The 16,414-nt window shown below is 33.8% G+C and overlaps 1 protein-coding gene across 6 annotated transcripts; it reads left to right on the top strand.

Annotated features, from left to right (window-relative positions):
• Positions 1-89: 89 nt before the first annotated feature.
• On the top strand, positions 90-15,852 carry LOC110038392 (SURP and G-patch domain-containing protein 1-like protein). 6 transcript variants are annotated; one of them, XM_020743222.1, is made up of 10 exons: positions 90-302; positions 489-971; positions 1,401-1,527; positions 2,298-2,395; positions 2,465-2,632; positions 8,987-9,121; positions 9,312-9,491; positions 9,905-10,083; positions 10,166-10,215; positions 15,739-15,852. In XM_020743222.1, exons 2-9 carry the CDS (start codon positions 569-571, stop codon positions 10,190-10,192), a joined length of 1,317 nt encoding a protein of 438 aa, XP_020598881.1. In that variant the 5' UTR covers positions 90-302; positions 489-568; the 3' UTR covers positions 10,193-10,215; positions 15,739-15,852. The 6 variants fall into 6 exon arrangements, with proteins under 6 accessions (XP_020598881.1, XP_020598884.1, XP_020598883.1 ...); XM_020743225.1 differs by lacking the exon at positions 15,739-15,852 and adding an exon at positions 11,173-11,441 and having other exon boundaries at positions 2,471-2,614; XM_020743224.1 differs by lacking the exon at positions 15,739-15,852 and adding an exon at positions 11,173-11,441 and having other exon boundaries at positions 2,465-2,614.
• The last annotated feature ends 562 nt before the right edge of the window (positions 15,853-16,414 follow it).

The raw sequence follows: 16,414 nt of genomic DNA, 5'->3' as shown, positions 1-16,414 counted from the left end.
TATATATATATATATATATATATATATATCTCTCCCAAGTTTTCCGCTTGGGCCGAGATGAGAAACCCCACCCCTTCCGGCGTATTTGTTGTTCCGCAGGTCACCGGAACGCAAATTCTTCTTTCCTATAAATAAAATCAAAATACCTCGTTTTTTCGGGTTAGTCATCTTCCCCGACTTATTCCTGTCGGCCCGGCGCCAGTTTTCTCCGTTCCGATCTCGTGATCAACACGAGCAACGAAAGTCAATCCTATCAAATCGAAGCACCGGGTTTCCTGTTTCTGGCATCTTCGTCCCTTTAGGTATGATCAATTTTTGATTTAATTTATCGATTTCCTCCCGGCCTAGGGTTTTCTTCTGCCGTTCTGGTGTTCCTTGGGAAATACTGCCGGGCCCGTCTAGGATTTCTACCTCTAATAAATTGATTAATTTCTGATTACATCGGGCAATTCTATTTGCTATTTCTGATTGGAGCTTAAAGAATGCAGTTCGTCGAACAAAAAACAAGCTTTCAGATTTAGCTTCTGCGTGATTTGGTTTTTCAAGTGAGGGTTGGACGAAACCTGCTATGGGGAAGGGAGTAAATCCAGATCTTTTTGTTAACGATGGTTCCTTTATGGAGAAGTTTAAACAGCTTCAGCAAGATAAACATGAGAAGGAGTTTGCTGAAGAGGCCAAATCTGGCACCGGCAGCAACTCTGTCCTCTCAGTGAAGCCTATTGTTGTTGCGAACAAGAGGCCGTTGGAAATCAAATCCAGTGATATGAAGAAGCCTAGCCTTTCTGGATCCGGTGGAAAATTAGCTTTCAGCTTGAAGCAGAAGTCTAAGATTGTTTCTGCTCCTGTTAAACTGGCTGAAGACGAAGAAGAAGACGGAGGGGAGTCAGAGGCCGGGATTTCTGAGGACTCTGCAAAGAGGCAGAAACTAGGGCAGTTGGGTGACTCCAAATCAAAACCAGATAATGGGGATGGTAATGATTTTTTGTACACACATTTGACAAATATGGTTATTATATATTTACATATCTATTTCCTGCTACGTTTTTAATCACTTGTGCTGGTTTTCTTATCTAAAGTTGAGATTGAAAAATGCCCCTCATTCTTTTTAGAATGGTTGTTATGACTCTGTAAATAGTTGACATATCACCGCAGGAATTTCTTTTCAGAAAATAATTGAGCTTTTGCTTATTATATTACGATAGGCATGGATACAACGTAGTGTATAAATACTAGAGCCTTGAAAGTGTTCTCGTTAATGCAGCTTTTGTCTTATGTGTCCATCGACCTCGGTGGAAGATGTTGATTGAAAGATTTGGAAAATGTGGCACGCCTGCTACAACAGTAATTTGCATTGCCATGCTCATACTTTGGTATTAATCAATTCTTTAAGTGACATGCAGCACCAGTTCCTCCTAGTGATCCTACAGTGAAGAATGCTGCGGACAAATTAGCTACCTTTGTTGCCAAAAATGGAAGGTACTTCGAGGATGTTACACGTCAGAAGAATCCTGGAGATACCCCGTTTAAGTATGAATGCGCTCTTTATATGCATAAGAATTATTTAGAATTAATATCTTCATTACAAATTGCATCTTAGTTATGGAACAAGATTTTATCTTATTTATTTTTAGCCAATTGTTTTGCATGACTATTGCTAATACTTCATTCTGTCCCATGTTATATTGAAGATTTGAGATTTCTGCGTTGCATGTCTAAAGAACAGTATTTTAGGCTAGAATTTTCATCTAAGCACATAAGAAATTTATATTAACTTTTCCGGGATAAATTATGTGCCATTGTCATTTATGTATCTTTTTCTATGGCCATCAATAATTTAGTTGCTTTGCAACCTCCAACCTTCACCTGCTTCATTAAAAGAGAAAAAAATATTTGAATAAGAATACATCGGTGCTTATTTTTCTAGTTCATGTGCCCAAATTTATGTATGTTTCTAGGTCCAAGTCAATGACCTTCTATCAATCCTGGTTTCTACAGTGATTGATTGTAGCCTTTTTGGCTTATTGATTTCATTTTTATGCTCAATAGTGGCCAAAAAATGATACCAAAAAATGATATGTTTTTCATTTTCATTTTTTTTTTTTTTGTTTTTGTCTTCTCATCACCGCAAGCATGCTTGCTACAAATTTTGCATGCACAATACATGCATGTGATCATATGCATGCATACATACATATTTGTTTGGATTTTGTGCTTTATCTAATTCAGTCCTTAGTTAGTCTTAACTCTTCTAACTATATTAGGCTTTTTAGCATTTATTTATTTTTTTTTTTCGGTAGGTTTTTGTTTGATACTAGCTGCTCAGACTACAAATACTACGAGTATCAGCTTCTTGAAGAGGAAAAGATTCAACGAAAGTCAAATGATTCTCAACATGGTTAGCCAGTCGCTTAAATATCATCTAAAATGTTTATCTGGAATTCTATTTATGTCTTTGTTTTCTTAGTTACAGAAAGCAGTGGTGCTGCTGCAAGTTCTAAAGCCTCAAATACTTCTCAGAGGAGGGCTTCTGTACAGAAAAATTCTAATTTTCAGACTCCAGTATCAGCTTTATACGGCGTTGATGAGGACATAAAAACTTATGCTGCATCTATGGGTAAACCATCCATACATGGTATTGTTTTATTGTATCTATGCTAAGACTTAGTAAGATGCTTTTATTGGTTGTTTCTTATACTCTCCATACGATGGATCTATCTTTCTTGGTTTGCGTTCTTTCATGGCTTGCCAAAATACCTCATGAAGCATATCTATTTAGGGGTTGTTTGGGTGCATGTATTTTAAGAATGCATTACACCAAGCTGCTTGATTAAGTGTGAGGTAAATATATAGTGCATCTATTATTCATTCTTCGCTGGATAAAGAACTTAAAATCTGGTTTTCTGATGAAATGCAGACTTAACGCTACCTTCTATGCAGATATGGAAAATAGTTAACGGCAGATATGGAAAATAGTTAAGGGCATATTATTTCATTTTTTGTTTAACCACAAGGGATTCTGATAGTAGAATATTTTAAAGGTAAAACCATGTAATCTTTTCCAAAATAAAGTCGCCAATTAAGACCATGAAGAACAGTTTAGGTTAAGTCTGCAAATTTTCTACAACTGAAAGAATATCTAAATCGATAATAAACAGTAAATTTCCAGAAAACACTAGTAAAGCTTCGTTCTGCAAACCAAATCGTTGAACAACCAGAATTCACTGAAACCTACCTCAGAAATCCCTAAATGCAATGAAACACCTAATTCACAGTCATTACCAATGTATATATGAAAAACACAGAAGCTATTGGATACACTCTAAAGATTAAAACCCATGCCAGATAAGCTTTTTTTGTCTGAGAGGTGAACCATAAAGATGTGTTTATTGTGAAAAAATCAAGACCAGATGCATCTTGCATCTCATGGCCGGATAGAGAAGATCATTTGCAGATCATTTCTTGTACCTGAGAAAATGGGCAAAATCTAAACCAGGAGCATGGACAGTGCAGTTGGAGTTTGTGGAGCTGTAAGTGAAGAACAGCATCTAGAGAATTGTTGCTTTTGTGACGCATCCTAAATCATCATGGTCTTTCAACTCGCTGAGAGTAGTTGCTCTTCCTTTATGAAGAGGAAATGAGATTTATCGTATAAATTATAAGAGGTTAAATGATCATTCTTCCTTTGTAAACTTGTAAGGCAGTGCTATCTGGTTGCAGCTATTTTTCTGGGAAAGTTGAGGGTTTAAAGATTTTAGAATGCACCATAATTTTTCCGGACGCTAAAATCTTTTGATAACAAAAATTTAGAAAAGTTGATTTATTTAAATGCAAATTGTTTAAGTGATATATGTTCATTTTCTCTCAAATCAATGAACTCAAGAATCTCCCAAACTGCATGGCGCGTAGAAACTTTAATAGTGCTTTTCTTCTTTGAAAGCTGGCAGCTTCTTCCTCAATAAGATATACTTTTAGATTATTCCTGGCCTGCATTGATACTTTTCGTTTTATTAGCTTGATTTCCTTGAGACAAGTTGATGAAACCAAGGTAGCAAATTGTTCACTTTTTTCACTTTCGTAGATACACATGCTCAATTATCTCATGAGAATGAGCTATTCACTCAAGAGAAAGTTCTTAATTTTTATTCTTCTCCTATTACGTATTTTGTTTAATTTTAACATGTATGATGCACGTTAGAAGATGCCCCCTGGCATGATGGGTTGGAATTTTTGGCTTTTTTAAAATTTTTTGGCGTCTAGATGAATGGGTAATTGAATATATTTTTTCTAGTATTCACTATATGGATCTCTTATGTTTTAATCTAGCCACTATAGTCAATAAATTTTACAAAATAATATTTAGAAAAGTATGAAATCTATAGGTCCTTATGATATTTATAATAGGCTTAGGTAATACAGAATGAGAAAAACGGATAATTTATTAGTTAAATATGAATTTATAAAGGAAAAATAAAAGTGCTACATTGAAAAATATTAAATGAGGAATTTGATAAAGCTATTAATTTTGAAGAGGATAGTGAATAAAAGAATGAGGTTTACTTTATATTGATTAAAACAAAGGTGAAGTTAGCTCCTAAGAAGATTTGAAAGTGCAAAGAATTGGATCCAAATGAGATAAATGTTGAGATTTGGAGAGTTATTTATATATTGCAAAAGTGGGACTCACAATTTTTTTTTATTAGAATTTCTATTTGATCATGGAAATTTTCGTACAATTTTGTGTACAAAATGGATGCTAATTCATCAAAGAATTAGCATTTTGGTACTAATATTTAAAAATAAAATAGATGTTTAAGATTTTTATTATTATAGAAAAATCTAATTTATAAGTCTATGAAGTTATAGGAGTGTTATAAAACATATATACAATATTTGAGATGCAGTTTAGTTTTTGGAAGATTCGATGTGAAAGTTATTTTTTGGGGTGTTATGATAATTAATGGACAAACTTAGAGAGTAGGGAAATTTATTATTATTTTGATAAGGCATATATTCAAGTATCATGAAAATTGATATGGTGCGCATTAAGGAAAAAATATATTTGAATGTATGTTGTAGTTATTAAAGATATGCATGATGAAACTTTTACTATGTTGGAGTGACTAAATAGTTTCCAACTATAGTAGAATTATGATACAATCCGACGTCAAAATCGACATGCTTTTCCAGAAAACATAGGGCAAACACAATTTTTCTTTAATAAATCAATCAACTCAACAAGAAAGACAAAGATAAGTATTTCTGATTTGAGAAGTAGGCGATCTCTCCCAATTCCTATAATTCAAGAGGTAGGAAATCTCTCCCAAAACATAAACCTAACCCTAAATATAACTAACATATTTATACCCAACAACAACAATAATAATTGAACAAATTGCTCTTAGGCGTACAAAAGATAAATTTGCCCTTAGGTGTACAAAAGATAAATTTGCCTTTAGGATAAACACCCTTATAATACCCCCCCCCCCCCCCCCCTAAGGGGTGTAAACGAGCTGAACATGAGGCTCTGCTCGTGGGCTCCGCTCGTGTTCGGCTCATTTATATTTTGAGCTCAAAGAGTGTGTTCGTGTTCGACTCTTTTGCTTAACGAGCCGAAAACGAGCTGCTCACGAACAAAGTTGTTTTGACAACCCTAATCACGTAACAATAAGATGTTAAGGCTTGGGGGAAGATTTAAAATTTATTTTTTATATTAAAACATTATTTGAATCTAATTCAATATTTTTTATTTTATTTTCTTAGTTAATACTTTTAATTTATTATAAATTTTTGTAGCCTTATGGTCAATATAATATAATTGATGAGTAGTATTTCAAGCCAAAACAACTCGAACACGAACGAAAAAATCTTTGTTTGTGTTTGGCTCGTTAATTTAGTCTCAATCCTCACCTTTTTCTCCATATCTTGCCTCCCTTCCCACTTAGCTCAAACCCCCCCCCCCCACACACACACACACCCAAAAGACACATTGTACTCAAGGTGGAAAAAAATGAGTGTCTTCCTCCCCCATAGCTATCTTTATTTTTTCATTCTCTGCCTCATCTTGCACTATGAGAACTTGTAAAATTTGATCTTTGCAACTGTGTCCTGGGGTAAATCTCTCATCACATTGAAAGCATAACCCCTTGGCTTGCCTCTCTCTAATATCTGTTTCTGTAAGGCATTTGAGTGTTGCTTTTAGTTGTGGTCCATTATTTGTGTCCCGTGCAGCCTCTGCCTGGACTTCCACTGTCCGAACTTTTGGCATCGTCGTGGTTGCAGCAGTTTCGTACGATGCTCCATCTTTGTTGCTCCTGTTGGCTGTTCTTGTTTCCACTATCTGGGTTAGCTCCATAATCTACTTCAATCCTCACAATCTTAGTAATTGAACCGCTGCCAGTATGGTAGGCTTTAAGTCCTTCATAAAATTCCCCTTCAGTCCTGCTTTTGAAATCTTTCACGGTCGTCCCGATTATGGTTCAAATCTCTCTCTATATTCCATGACCGTCCCTTTCTGAGTTAAGTCATAGAATTGCTCGTTTAGGTCTCATTCCCAAATGATTCGGAAACGTTCCAACAAATAATCCATAAATCCATCCCACGGACGGATTAGATATCTAGCATCACTCCACTGAAACCAGACTAAGATTTTCCTCTCCTAACACAATACCCCCGCCACAAGTTTCTCTTCCCCATCCAATCTGCTCAGCGGGTTCTTGGATTGCATCTCAATGAGCATCTTTAGCATCTCTCGAATTTGCCCCATGTTCTCGAATCGATCCCCAGTCGGTTCACCATAGAAGAGAACCTTTTCTCTATGATGGAGAATTTTTCTTCCATTCCAAATTTTGTTCGACTCATCTCTTCCTCCATTTTTTTTACTAAATCATCCACTTTTTTGTTGCCATTACTCCCAAAAAAAATTTTGATCACAAAACACGAAAACACCTGCACGCTCCCGTCAAGTGATTTGCGGGGCTGTATCACAATAACGTATGCTCGTTGTCGATTTGAATAGCTTCGGCACAAGGAAGCTGAAATATTGTAACTTCATACGTGAATGAATGTCCAAGTATAAATTAGTAGCAGAAATCTTTTTCGGTGAAATAAAGCACAAATCCGCGCAAGCTTGATTGCTCAAATCACTTCACTGTAGCTGCGATCTCGTCGCCAGGCTTAGACACTGCGAGAAATTGAGAAAAACCAAATTTTTGGGTCTCTGTATGCCGCTTCCCTGCTAGCTTTGATTGCGACGGGATCACATAGTCGACACGAGAGTAGAAGAGTGGGAGTTTCAGGTCACTGTACGCTGTGTTGCCTTCCCAGATAGCTTTGATCGCGATTATATCAGGTGAGAAGAACAAGAAAGTTTTGAATCTCTGTATGCCGCTTCCTAGGGCGTGCTAATCGCGACTGTATGGGGGTAGATGGTGTGGAAACAATGTTTTGGGTCTCGGTAAGCTGCCATCCCTTCATGCCTTAAAAGTGCGACTGTATGCGATTCCTATGCTGCAATTTGTTGTTGATAAAGACATAAACTTCTCATGTGTTCGCGGTTTCCAGAAATCACTGGCTCTGATACCAGTTTGATACAATCCGACCTCAAAATCGGCATGCTTTTTTAGAAATATTAGGAGAAATACAATATTTTTTTAATAAATCAAACAACTTAACAAGAGAACAAAGATAAACACCTATAATTCGGGTGGTAGGTGCTCTCTCCCAATTCCTATAATTCGAGAGGGAGGAAATCTCTCCCAAAATCTAAACCTAAGACTTACTACTCATGCATAAACCTAAACCTAACCCTAGACATAACAAGTCCATAACAAGTCTATTTATTATACCTAACAACAACAATAATAAAAGACTAAATTGCCTTTAGGCGTACAAAAGATAAATTTGCTCTTAAACTAACCACCATCGTAACAAATTACAGATAGTTGCAAAGTTAAGTTTCTTTTTGCTATTTGTTATGAGATACTTAAAATAGATATTTAATACGAGGTGCCTTGATATAAGTTTTTCACACATGGTAATTTAATACATAGGACGTCAGTTAAAATACATAGAGGTATGACTTTTACTAAAAAGATGGGAAGAGTAGCTTCTATTGATGGTAATGTAATGGGAAATAGACTTGGATGACTTTGATATGTACAACAAGAAGTAGAAAACTCACTCATAAAATGGGTTGATGAATCTTGTGTCAAGGGATTATGATAGAAAGGGTTTAAGCCAAAGGCAAAATAGATGTAAATTTAAACAGAATAAAATTGTGTAAAATGAGTTAAACACCTCGTTTAGCACTGAATATACGAATAAACAGGGAATGATTTGTATAGGGGAGCCCAAATGCTCGGGGCAATGCTAATGATAATTTTAATAATTTGCGGGGGAGATGTCAGCCAACTTGGTGAGAAGTTGTTGACTTTGATAATGAGAGGAACTAACCGTTGGTTGTCCAAAAAGTAGGTCATTGTAGTATATTCTAAACTATTGCTTGCAGAACTACCATTATTACTTCAGGATTTTTGCCATTTAATGATGTTTGTTTAAGAGGATAAGAGTAACCAAAATGGAATCTGCCATAAATCAAGTTAAAAAAAACCCTGATTTTAATCGATGCATTTGCCATCTTCGGTAGAATGGATTCTTGAACCATTCATCTAATTTGGTTAATGTTAAATAATGCATGCTTAAGTTTGTATTTTTTATTTGTTACCTATCGTTATACTTTTTTTTTTCTTTTGTAGGCTTGCAGAGTTAATTTTCTCTGGTTAGATAATCCCATTCTATGTAAATAATTACATTTCACGATTGCTATGCTATTAGTTTGAAAAGTTCCATTTATTAATCCAATGGTGGTTGTGGATTATATTAACTTTGCACAGAGTTGGAAATTGATAGACTGACCATTAGATGTTTTTTGAATGTAAAAGCGATGTTTATCTGCTCTTGGAAGTTTAATTTAAATTTTCACTTGCAGGTGAATCTAGTGGGCCCGCATCTTCAGATCCCATTGCAGTGATGGAATACTACATGAAAAAAGCTGCTCAGGAAGAGAGAAAGAGGCAACCACGATATTCAAAAGACGAAATGCCACCACCAGCATCTCTTCAAGGTCATCATCTTACTCTCTTTTTTCGTACTGTTCTGTATCATATTTATGATATATTTCTAATGAAAGAATGACTTTTGCCTATTCTGAAATTACGAATCCATGCTCATCTCATCGGTTTATACAGTCCATCCTCCATCTTTAGTATTAACATTAATTGGATCTTTACCATTTTATGTTTGTTGCACTGCAGCTTCTTCCAGAAAGGGGCATCATATGGGTGATTTCATCCCACAAGAAGAATTGGATAAGTTCTTTGCTAGTTGCAATGATGCTACCGCCCAGAAAATTGCTCTTGAGAATGCGGCAAAGTCCAGAATCCAATCCGATAATGTTGGGCATAAGCTTTTATCCAAAATGGGTTGGAAAGAAGGTTATTGATCTACTCCACAATTCATTTATTTTTATATATTTGTAACAAAGACCGTGCGTCACTATATTCCCCTTGTTTTGTATTTTCAGGGTGAATACATTACTCCTGGGAATTTATACGGGCATTTACATACATACCACGATTAATATTTACATTCATAATACTTAACATCACATTAAAAAATGCCACTTATAATAACTTTGAAAAGTAAAATTTATCTTCTTATGCATAGTTTAATGTGAATATCTACTATGTAAATCTATAAGAGTTGTGTTGTATTTATTTAAATTTCCATTTTTTTTTAATTTTTTGTTCATGAGTTAATTAAATTATTAATTTTCTGTCTATTTTAATCTTGCAGCCATTTATGTTCTTTCATCAAGTTTAATGAGGTGTTATGATGTTGATTGTAGGTGAGGGACTTGGTAGTGCAAAGGCGGGTCGTGCAGATCCTGTGATGGCTGGGTCGGTGAAACTGAATAATCTGGGTGTTGGTGCTGAGAACCCAGGCGAGGTTACTCCTGAGGATGACATTTATGAACAGTATAAGAAGAGGATGATGCTTGGTTATAAATACAGGCCAAATCCTCTGGTAATTTTTGCACCCTTCCTGTTTTTATTTATTTACTTATTTTATTTATTCAATTGCTCATGGAGATTTGCTATTTTTGCAGAACAACCCACGGAAGGCATATTACTAAGTGCTAAGTGTGGTCCTTTGCAGGTACAGCATACCTTTTTGTTGGGTATATAATGTGATTGAACTACATGCCATACGATATAAATTTGAGAAAGAACACTAAGTCATTGTTTATAACTATTTTTTGTCTTGTTCACTGTTTTTAAATTAGGGTGGTCATATCACCAGTCTTTTTTGTTAAACCGTTCCTTAAATTTTTGTGATCAAATTTGTTTTTTTATTCTTTGGGGGTTTTGGGTGGTGTAATGGTGGTGGGCGCCGTGGGGTTTTGTGGTATAGCACTCAAATCTTTAATATTACATTAAATTCACCTTTTCATGCATATGTTTAAAGCACCAAAGATGTAAGTACATAAGAATTGTGAGCTATGTAAATTAACCCTTGTTTTCACACCTAAGCTTTCATCTTTGCACACATAGCAATCAAATCTTTAATATCACATGAAAGCCACCTTTTCATGCATAGGTTTAAAACACCAAAGATGTAAATACTTCAGAATTGGGTGTCATGTATGTAAATTCCCTCTCTTTTTTTTTACTCCACTTGTTTTTGAATTCAAGAAGGCGGTTTTTGTATAATGAAGAAATATTGGTAGAATTGAAGTTTTGTTTGTTAGTATTTTTCGAACGAAACTAAAAGTGCACTATAAAAAAGTACAGAAAATAAGAAGATATATATTTGGTTAAGGGCTGAGAGAGTGTTTCAATGGTGCAAAAAGTTTTTTGCTTAGGTTTTTTGTTTTTTGAATTTTTTTCTTGCTAAAACTTTTCCCAGAATGTTGGATCGGCCCATCACAACTTAAATCTTTGGATCATAACCATCAATCTTAGGAAACCACTGGATGGGCTGTAGCATGCATGTGAAGTTTGTGTAGCTTTTTCAAAGCTTGTGCAGCTTTGATAGTTTTTTTTTTTTTTTTTTTTTTTTTTTTTGTAGGCTTGGGCACTTAATGATAATTTATGCATTTTTTTTTCATTCTAGGGAATGCCGCCGATTTTCTGTTAGCTAGCAGCTGAAATTTATTGCATGTCCAGAACTCACTTTCCATCCGGCTCTTTAGGAGATTGAAGTTCTTTTGCAGTCGAGTTTTATTTCTTAATTATTATTTGTGTCTATATCTCTTCTGAGAATCTACGCAGCTTTGTTTATTTAGGAAAAAAATTGCCTGCGTATTTGAAATGCAAATCAAATGTCTTCTTATTTCGAATCAAATCTCTAGAAAGAAAACGATTTTAGCATTTACAATTTCATTTTATTTAGTGATTATGTATGTGGTATTATGCTTTAAGATCTTAACCATATTTTACATGCTTAATTGTGAGCTTACTGTTATCAAGCTGAGATACTTGATTGGCACTGAACAGGTACTGAACTCATATCATGCATTCTTGGTATGATAACCATCCACTGTCTATATATATATATATAAAAAGAAACATTTCATTAGATGCACCTCATGAACATTTTGAGACAAATGGTTCACCTTGATCACATGTTTCGTCCTGAGTATGGTTTGCTATAAAAAAACCAAATAATAGTATTGGGTGGCGTTTACTTTTGCAAGATGTTTTGCAGGATTGTTTATTTGGAGTACTCGGTTGGATCTAAATTGGCATTAAAATTAATTTATAGGAAAATTTACGTTAGCAGCAATCAATTCTCATGTATCATTTATTTCTCATACTTAAAATTTATATATCTATATACACAACATTTTGATGTTTTAAATAAAATTGTTTCACTTTTGAAAGAGGTAACAGTGCTATATTTTATTAGATGTTGCAATTTTGAATGCTGCATGTAAATATGATGGCATTAGTGAAATATATATATATACGTAAGAATTTTTAATCACACATTTTTTAATTACTTTTTGAAGTGAGGAGATCAAAATTTGCTTTTGATAACTCGTAATTTGGTTTATTTGGATTGGATGGATTTGGAGGTTTATTGCGAGCGCTCGTGTCCTTGTATCAATGAAGGTTATGAAGTGATTTTGTCATTTTTTTGCAGTCTGTTTTGTATTTAAAGAGTAGTAGATGGATTCGAAGGTGTATGGTATTTTTGGAGTAATTTGACTACTTTGGGCTTTCTGTACGGTTGCAATTTTTAAGGTAGAGCCGCATGATTTGCATTTTTTGATTAAAATGGTTCAATTGTATTCGATTTTTTATTTCATTTTAAAATGATAATTAATTTTTTTATTGTTTCTAAAATTTTAATATTTGATTTTGATTTTATGATTAGCTTTGATTTATATTAAATGGCGGTTTATTTATATTAAATGCACGATGTCATGTCTGCCATTTTCTGTCTTTTGGTTCATTAGAGAGAGATTGAGTGAGAATCTCTTCAAAAGCAATCTTTATTTCTAGTAATTATGGGTCTAATATTGAACAAAAATATTAAGTCTTTTCTCCCACTAAGTGGGGTTGGCTACATAAATCTTTTTTTCTACATTGTGTCCTATTAAGCGTCACACTTTCATTTAATTATAGTAGATTAAGATGTTTTTTTATACAATATTCCCAAGCCTTTTAGTTCTACCTCTATATTTCTGAACATCTGTAGAAGCTAAAACATCTACTATTCGAATCGGATCATCATTTGGTTGATGTTTAATTTGACCAAACTATCTAAGATTCTCTCTAATCTTGCCCACCATTGGAGCTACATTAAAACTATTATAGATATTTATTTCACATTTTGTCTCTAGTGTCAAGCCTCTCATTCACTCACCTAAGCATTTTCATCTCAACAACACTTAAATTTGTTTTATGCTTCTCTTTTAAAGGCAAACATTCTGCGCCATAGAGCATCGTAGATCTCACAATAATTTTATAAAATTTTCCTTTTAGTTAATGCAGACACTTTTCTATAACCATTTCTCCACTTCAACCCACAAACTAACATCCCATCTATATCACAATTACTCTGAGCATTATATTTGAGATAACTAAAATATTCACACTTTTTAATGATTTGATCACTCATAGTTAAAACTATGTCAATAGAGCTATTACTACTAATATCCTATTTCATGTATTTAGTTTTAGTTCTACTCAAATGAAGCCTTTAGACTCCAATGTAAACTTCCATAATTCAAGTTTTTTTTGAACTTTTCCTCTAGTCTTATTTACAAGAATAATATCATCAACTAAAAGCATACACCAAGGTACATCCTTCTGTAAATGTCCAGTACGAGCATCCATAGCTAAATAAAAAGATATGGGCTTAAAACAGATCTCTAATATAATCCAACTTAAATAGGAAAATACTTTATCAATCTACTTTATCATTCTCCTTCTGTTCGAACACAAGTAACAACTCTAGTATACATATCTTTATTAACCTGAAAATAAGGAAGGAATTAGCGCATTTTAATACATACCACTATAGCTGTCAAAAAGCTCGTTGTTCGCGAACAGCTCGTGTTCGGCTCGTTAAGCAGCTCGTGTTCAACTCGTTCGTTAAGCCTACCCAGGTTCGAATCTCATACTTTACATCTATTTTTCACAATTTTAGTTTAACGAGCCAATTTCGAGCCGAACACGAGCCAAACACGAACATGAATATTTAAATCGAGCCGAACACGAACACACTGTTCACGAGCCGATTTCAAACACGAGCCGATTTCAAACACGAGCTATTTCGAACGAGGCGAACATGAGCCAAGCCTGAGCTCGCTCAAGCTCGGCTCGTTTACAACCCTAGGCATATAAACACAATTTTTCTTATGAATTCTCCAAAGGACTTCTCTTGAAACCATATCGTATGCTTTTTCTAAATCAATAAAAATCATATGTAGATTTTCATTATTATTTGTGTACTTCTTTATCAAACCTCTCAATAAATGTATAGATTCCATGATAGACCTATGTGACATAAATCCAAACTGATTACGAGAAATCTTTGTATCACGGCTTAACTATGTTCAAGTACCCTCTCCCATAATTTTAAAGTACAACACATTAATTTAATTTCTATATAATTTGTACACTCTTGTGCATCCCCTTGATTCTTAAAAATGGGGACTAAAATAATTTTCTTCCACTACTCAAACATTTTTTTAATTCTTAAGATAATATTAAAGAGTTTAGTAAGCCAAAAATTCAAAATCTTCTAAATATTTCATATTTCAATTGGGATATCATCAGGTCATACTAATTTTTCAACCTCGGTTATCTTTCAAGTCTTTTCAACTTCTTTTTCACTTATGCGGCGTCAAAAAAAAAAAAAATTATTGATATTAAGATTAGCAAGGACTACCGTATTTTCAAAAACTCTATTGAAAAATTTATCAAAATAGTTCACTCACATATGTTGAATATCTTCTAAGAAAAACACATTTTGTTTTTCATCTTTAATATACTTTATTTAAGTTGAATTTTTTACTTTTTCGTTTCTCTTGGTTTGGCTAGTTTTTATATATATATTTTTCATCATTTTTAGCTTCTAATCTATTATAAACATCACTAAAAACTGATGTTTTAGTGCTGTCCAACTAAATCTTTAATATCACATCAAATCACTAAAAATTGATTTTTTAGTGCTCTTCAATTAAATTTTTAATATCACATCAAATTTATACTTTCATGCATAAGTTTAAAGCACTAAAGTTGTAAATACATTAGTAAATTCACCCATATTCTTTTTCAAACGCAAGGTTTTATATTTGCACATACATCACTCAAATATTTAATATCACATGAAATTCATATTTTCATGCAAAGGTTTAAAACACCGAAGATATAAATACACGAGCCCTTACTTTTTCTCCACTTGTTTTTTAATACAGGACAGCTGTTTTCATATAATCAATAAATATCGGTAGAATTGAAGTTTTGTTTGTTAGTATTGCCGAATAAAACTAAAAGAGCACTCTTTAGGAGGACATAAAATAAGAAGATGATGTGTTTGGATAAGAGCTAAGAGATTGATACAATGACACAAAAAGTTTTTGGCCTATTATTATTATTATTATTATTATTATTATTATTATTATTATTATTTGAATTTTGGACCGGCCTGCATCAGGACTCCGCAGGTAGAGTTAAGTACGGAGTCCAATAAAATCACGTCACGTGAGGGGTTACAGAAAAAAAAAAAATCCCGGTAATACAAGAAAATATTCCTCCCGTATTATTCAGGTGTTATTGTGTGTTATTCAAGTGTTATTGATATGTTATTGTGTTATTATAAGATCGAGAATATTTTCAGAACACAATAACACCTGAAAAATATATGATAACACATGAATAACACGGGGGGAAATATTCTCTTGTGTTATCGGATCATTTTTTTTTTCTATCACCTCCACGTGACATGTAACTATAAGGGCGGAGTCCTGATGTAATAATTTTCCCCTCTCGAGACTCGATGTTTGGATCATAACCATTAATCATATGAAATCATTACATAGACTGTATACATGCACGTGAAGTTTGTGTAGCTTTTTCAAAGCTTGTGTCAGCTTTAATAGTTTTTTTTTTAATTTTTGGCAGGCTTGGACACGATGATAATTTATGCATTTCTTTTTCATTCTAGGGAATGCAGCTGATATTCATGGCATGCCCGGAACTCATTTCCATCCGGCTGTCTCTCTTGGAGTTTGAAGTTCTTTTGCAGTCTGTTTTATTTCCTAATTATTATTTGTGTCTATATCTCTTCTTAGAAACTACGCAGCTTTGTTTTTTTAGGAAAAAAATTACCTGCTTATTTGAAATTCAAATCAAATGTCTTCTTATTCCGAATCAATCTCTAGAAAGAAGACGATTTTAACTTTTGCAATTTCATTTTCTTTAGTGATTATGTATGTGGTTTTATGTTCTTACTTCTTAACCATTTTACATGCTTAATTGTAAGCTTACAGTTGATCAAGCAGAGATACTTTATTCGTACTGAACAGGTTCTAAACTCATATCATGCATTCTTGGTATGATAACCATCTGCTATCTATAAAAAATAAAAATGAAACGTTTCTTTAGATGCACCTCATCAACATTTTGAGACAAATGGTTCAGCTTGATTGCATGTTTCGTTCGGAGGATGGTTCGCTATTAAAACGAAATAATAGTATTGGGTGGCGTTAACATTTGCAAGATGTTTTGCTTAGTGGTTTATTTGGATGCCTCAGTTAGATCTAATAAGGTATTAACATGTTTTTAGGAAAATTAACGTATGTAGCAAACAATTCTTATTTATTTGTAAATTTCACACTTAA

This window comes from Phalaenopsis equestris, unplaced genomic scaffold, assembly GCF_001263595.1.
Source record: "Phalaenopsis equestris unplaced genomic scaffold, ASM126359v1 Scaffold232764, whole genome shotgun sequence".
Lineage (NCBI taxonomy): Eukaryota > Viridiplantae > Streptophyta > Magnoliopsida > Asparagales > Orchidaceae > Phalaenopsis > Phalaenopsis equestris.
This window is presented reverse-complemented; position numbering and strand designations above follow the sequence as displayed.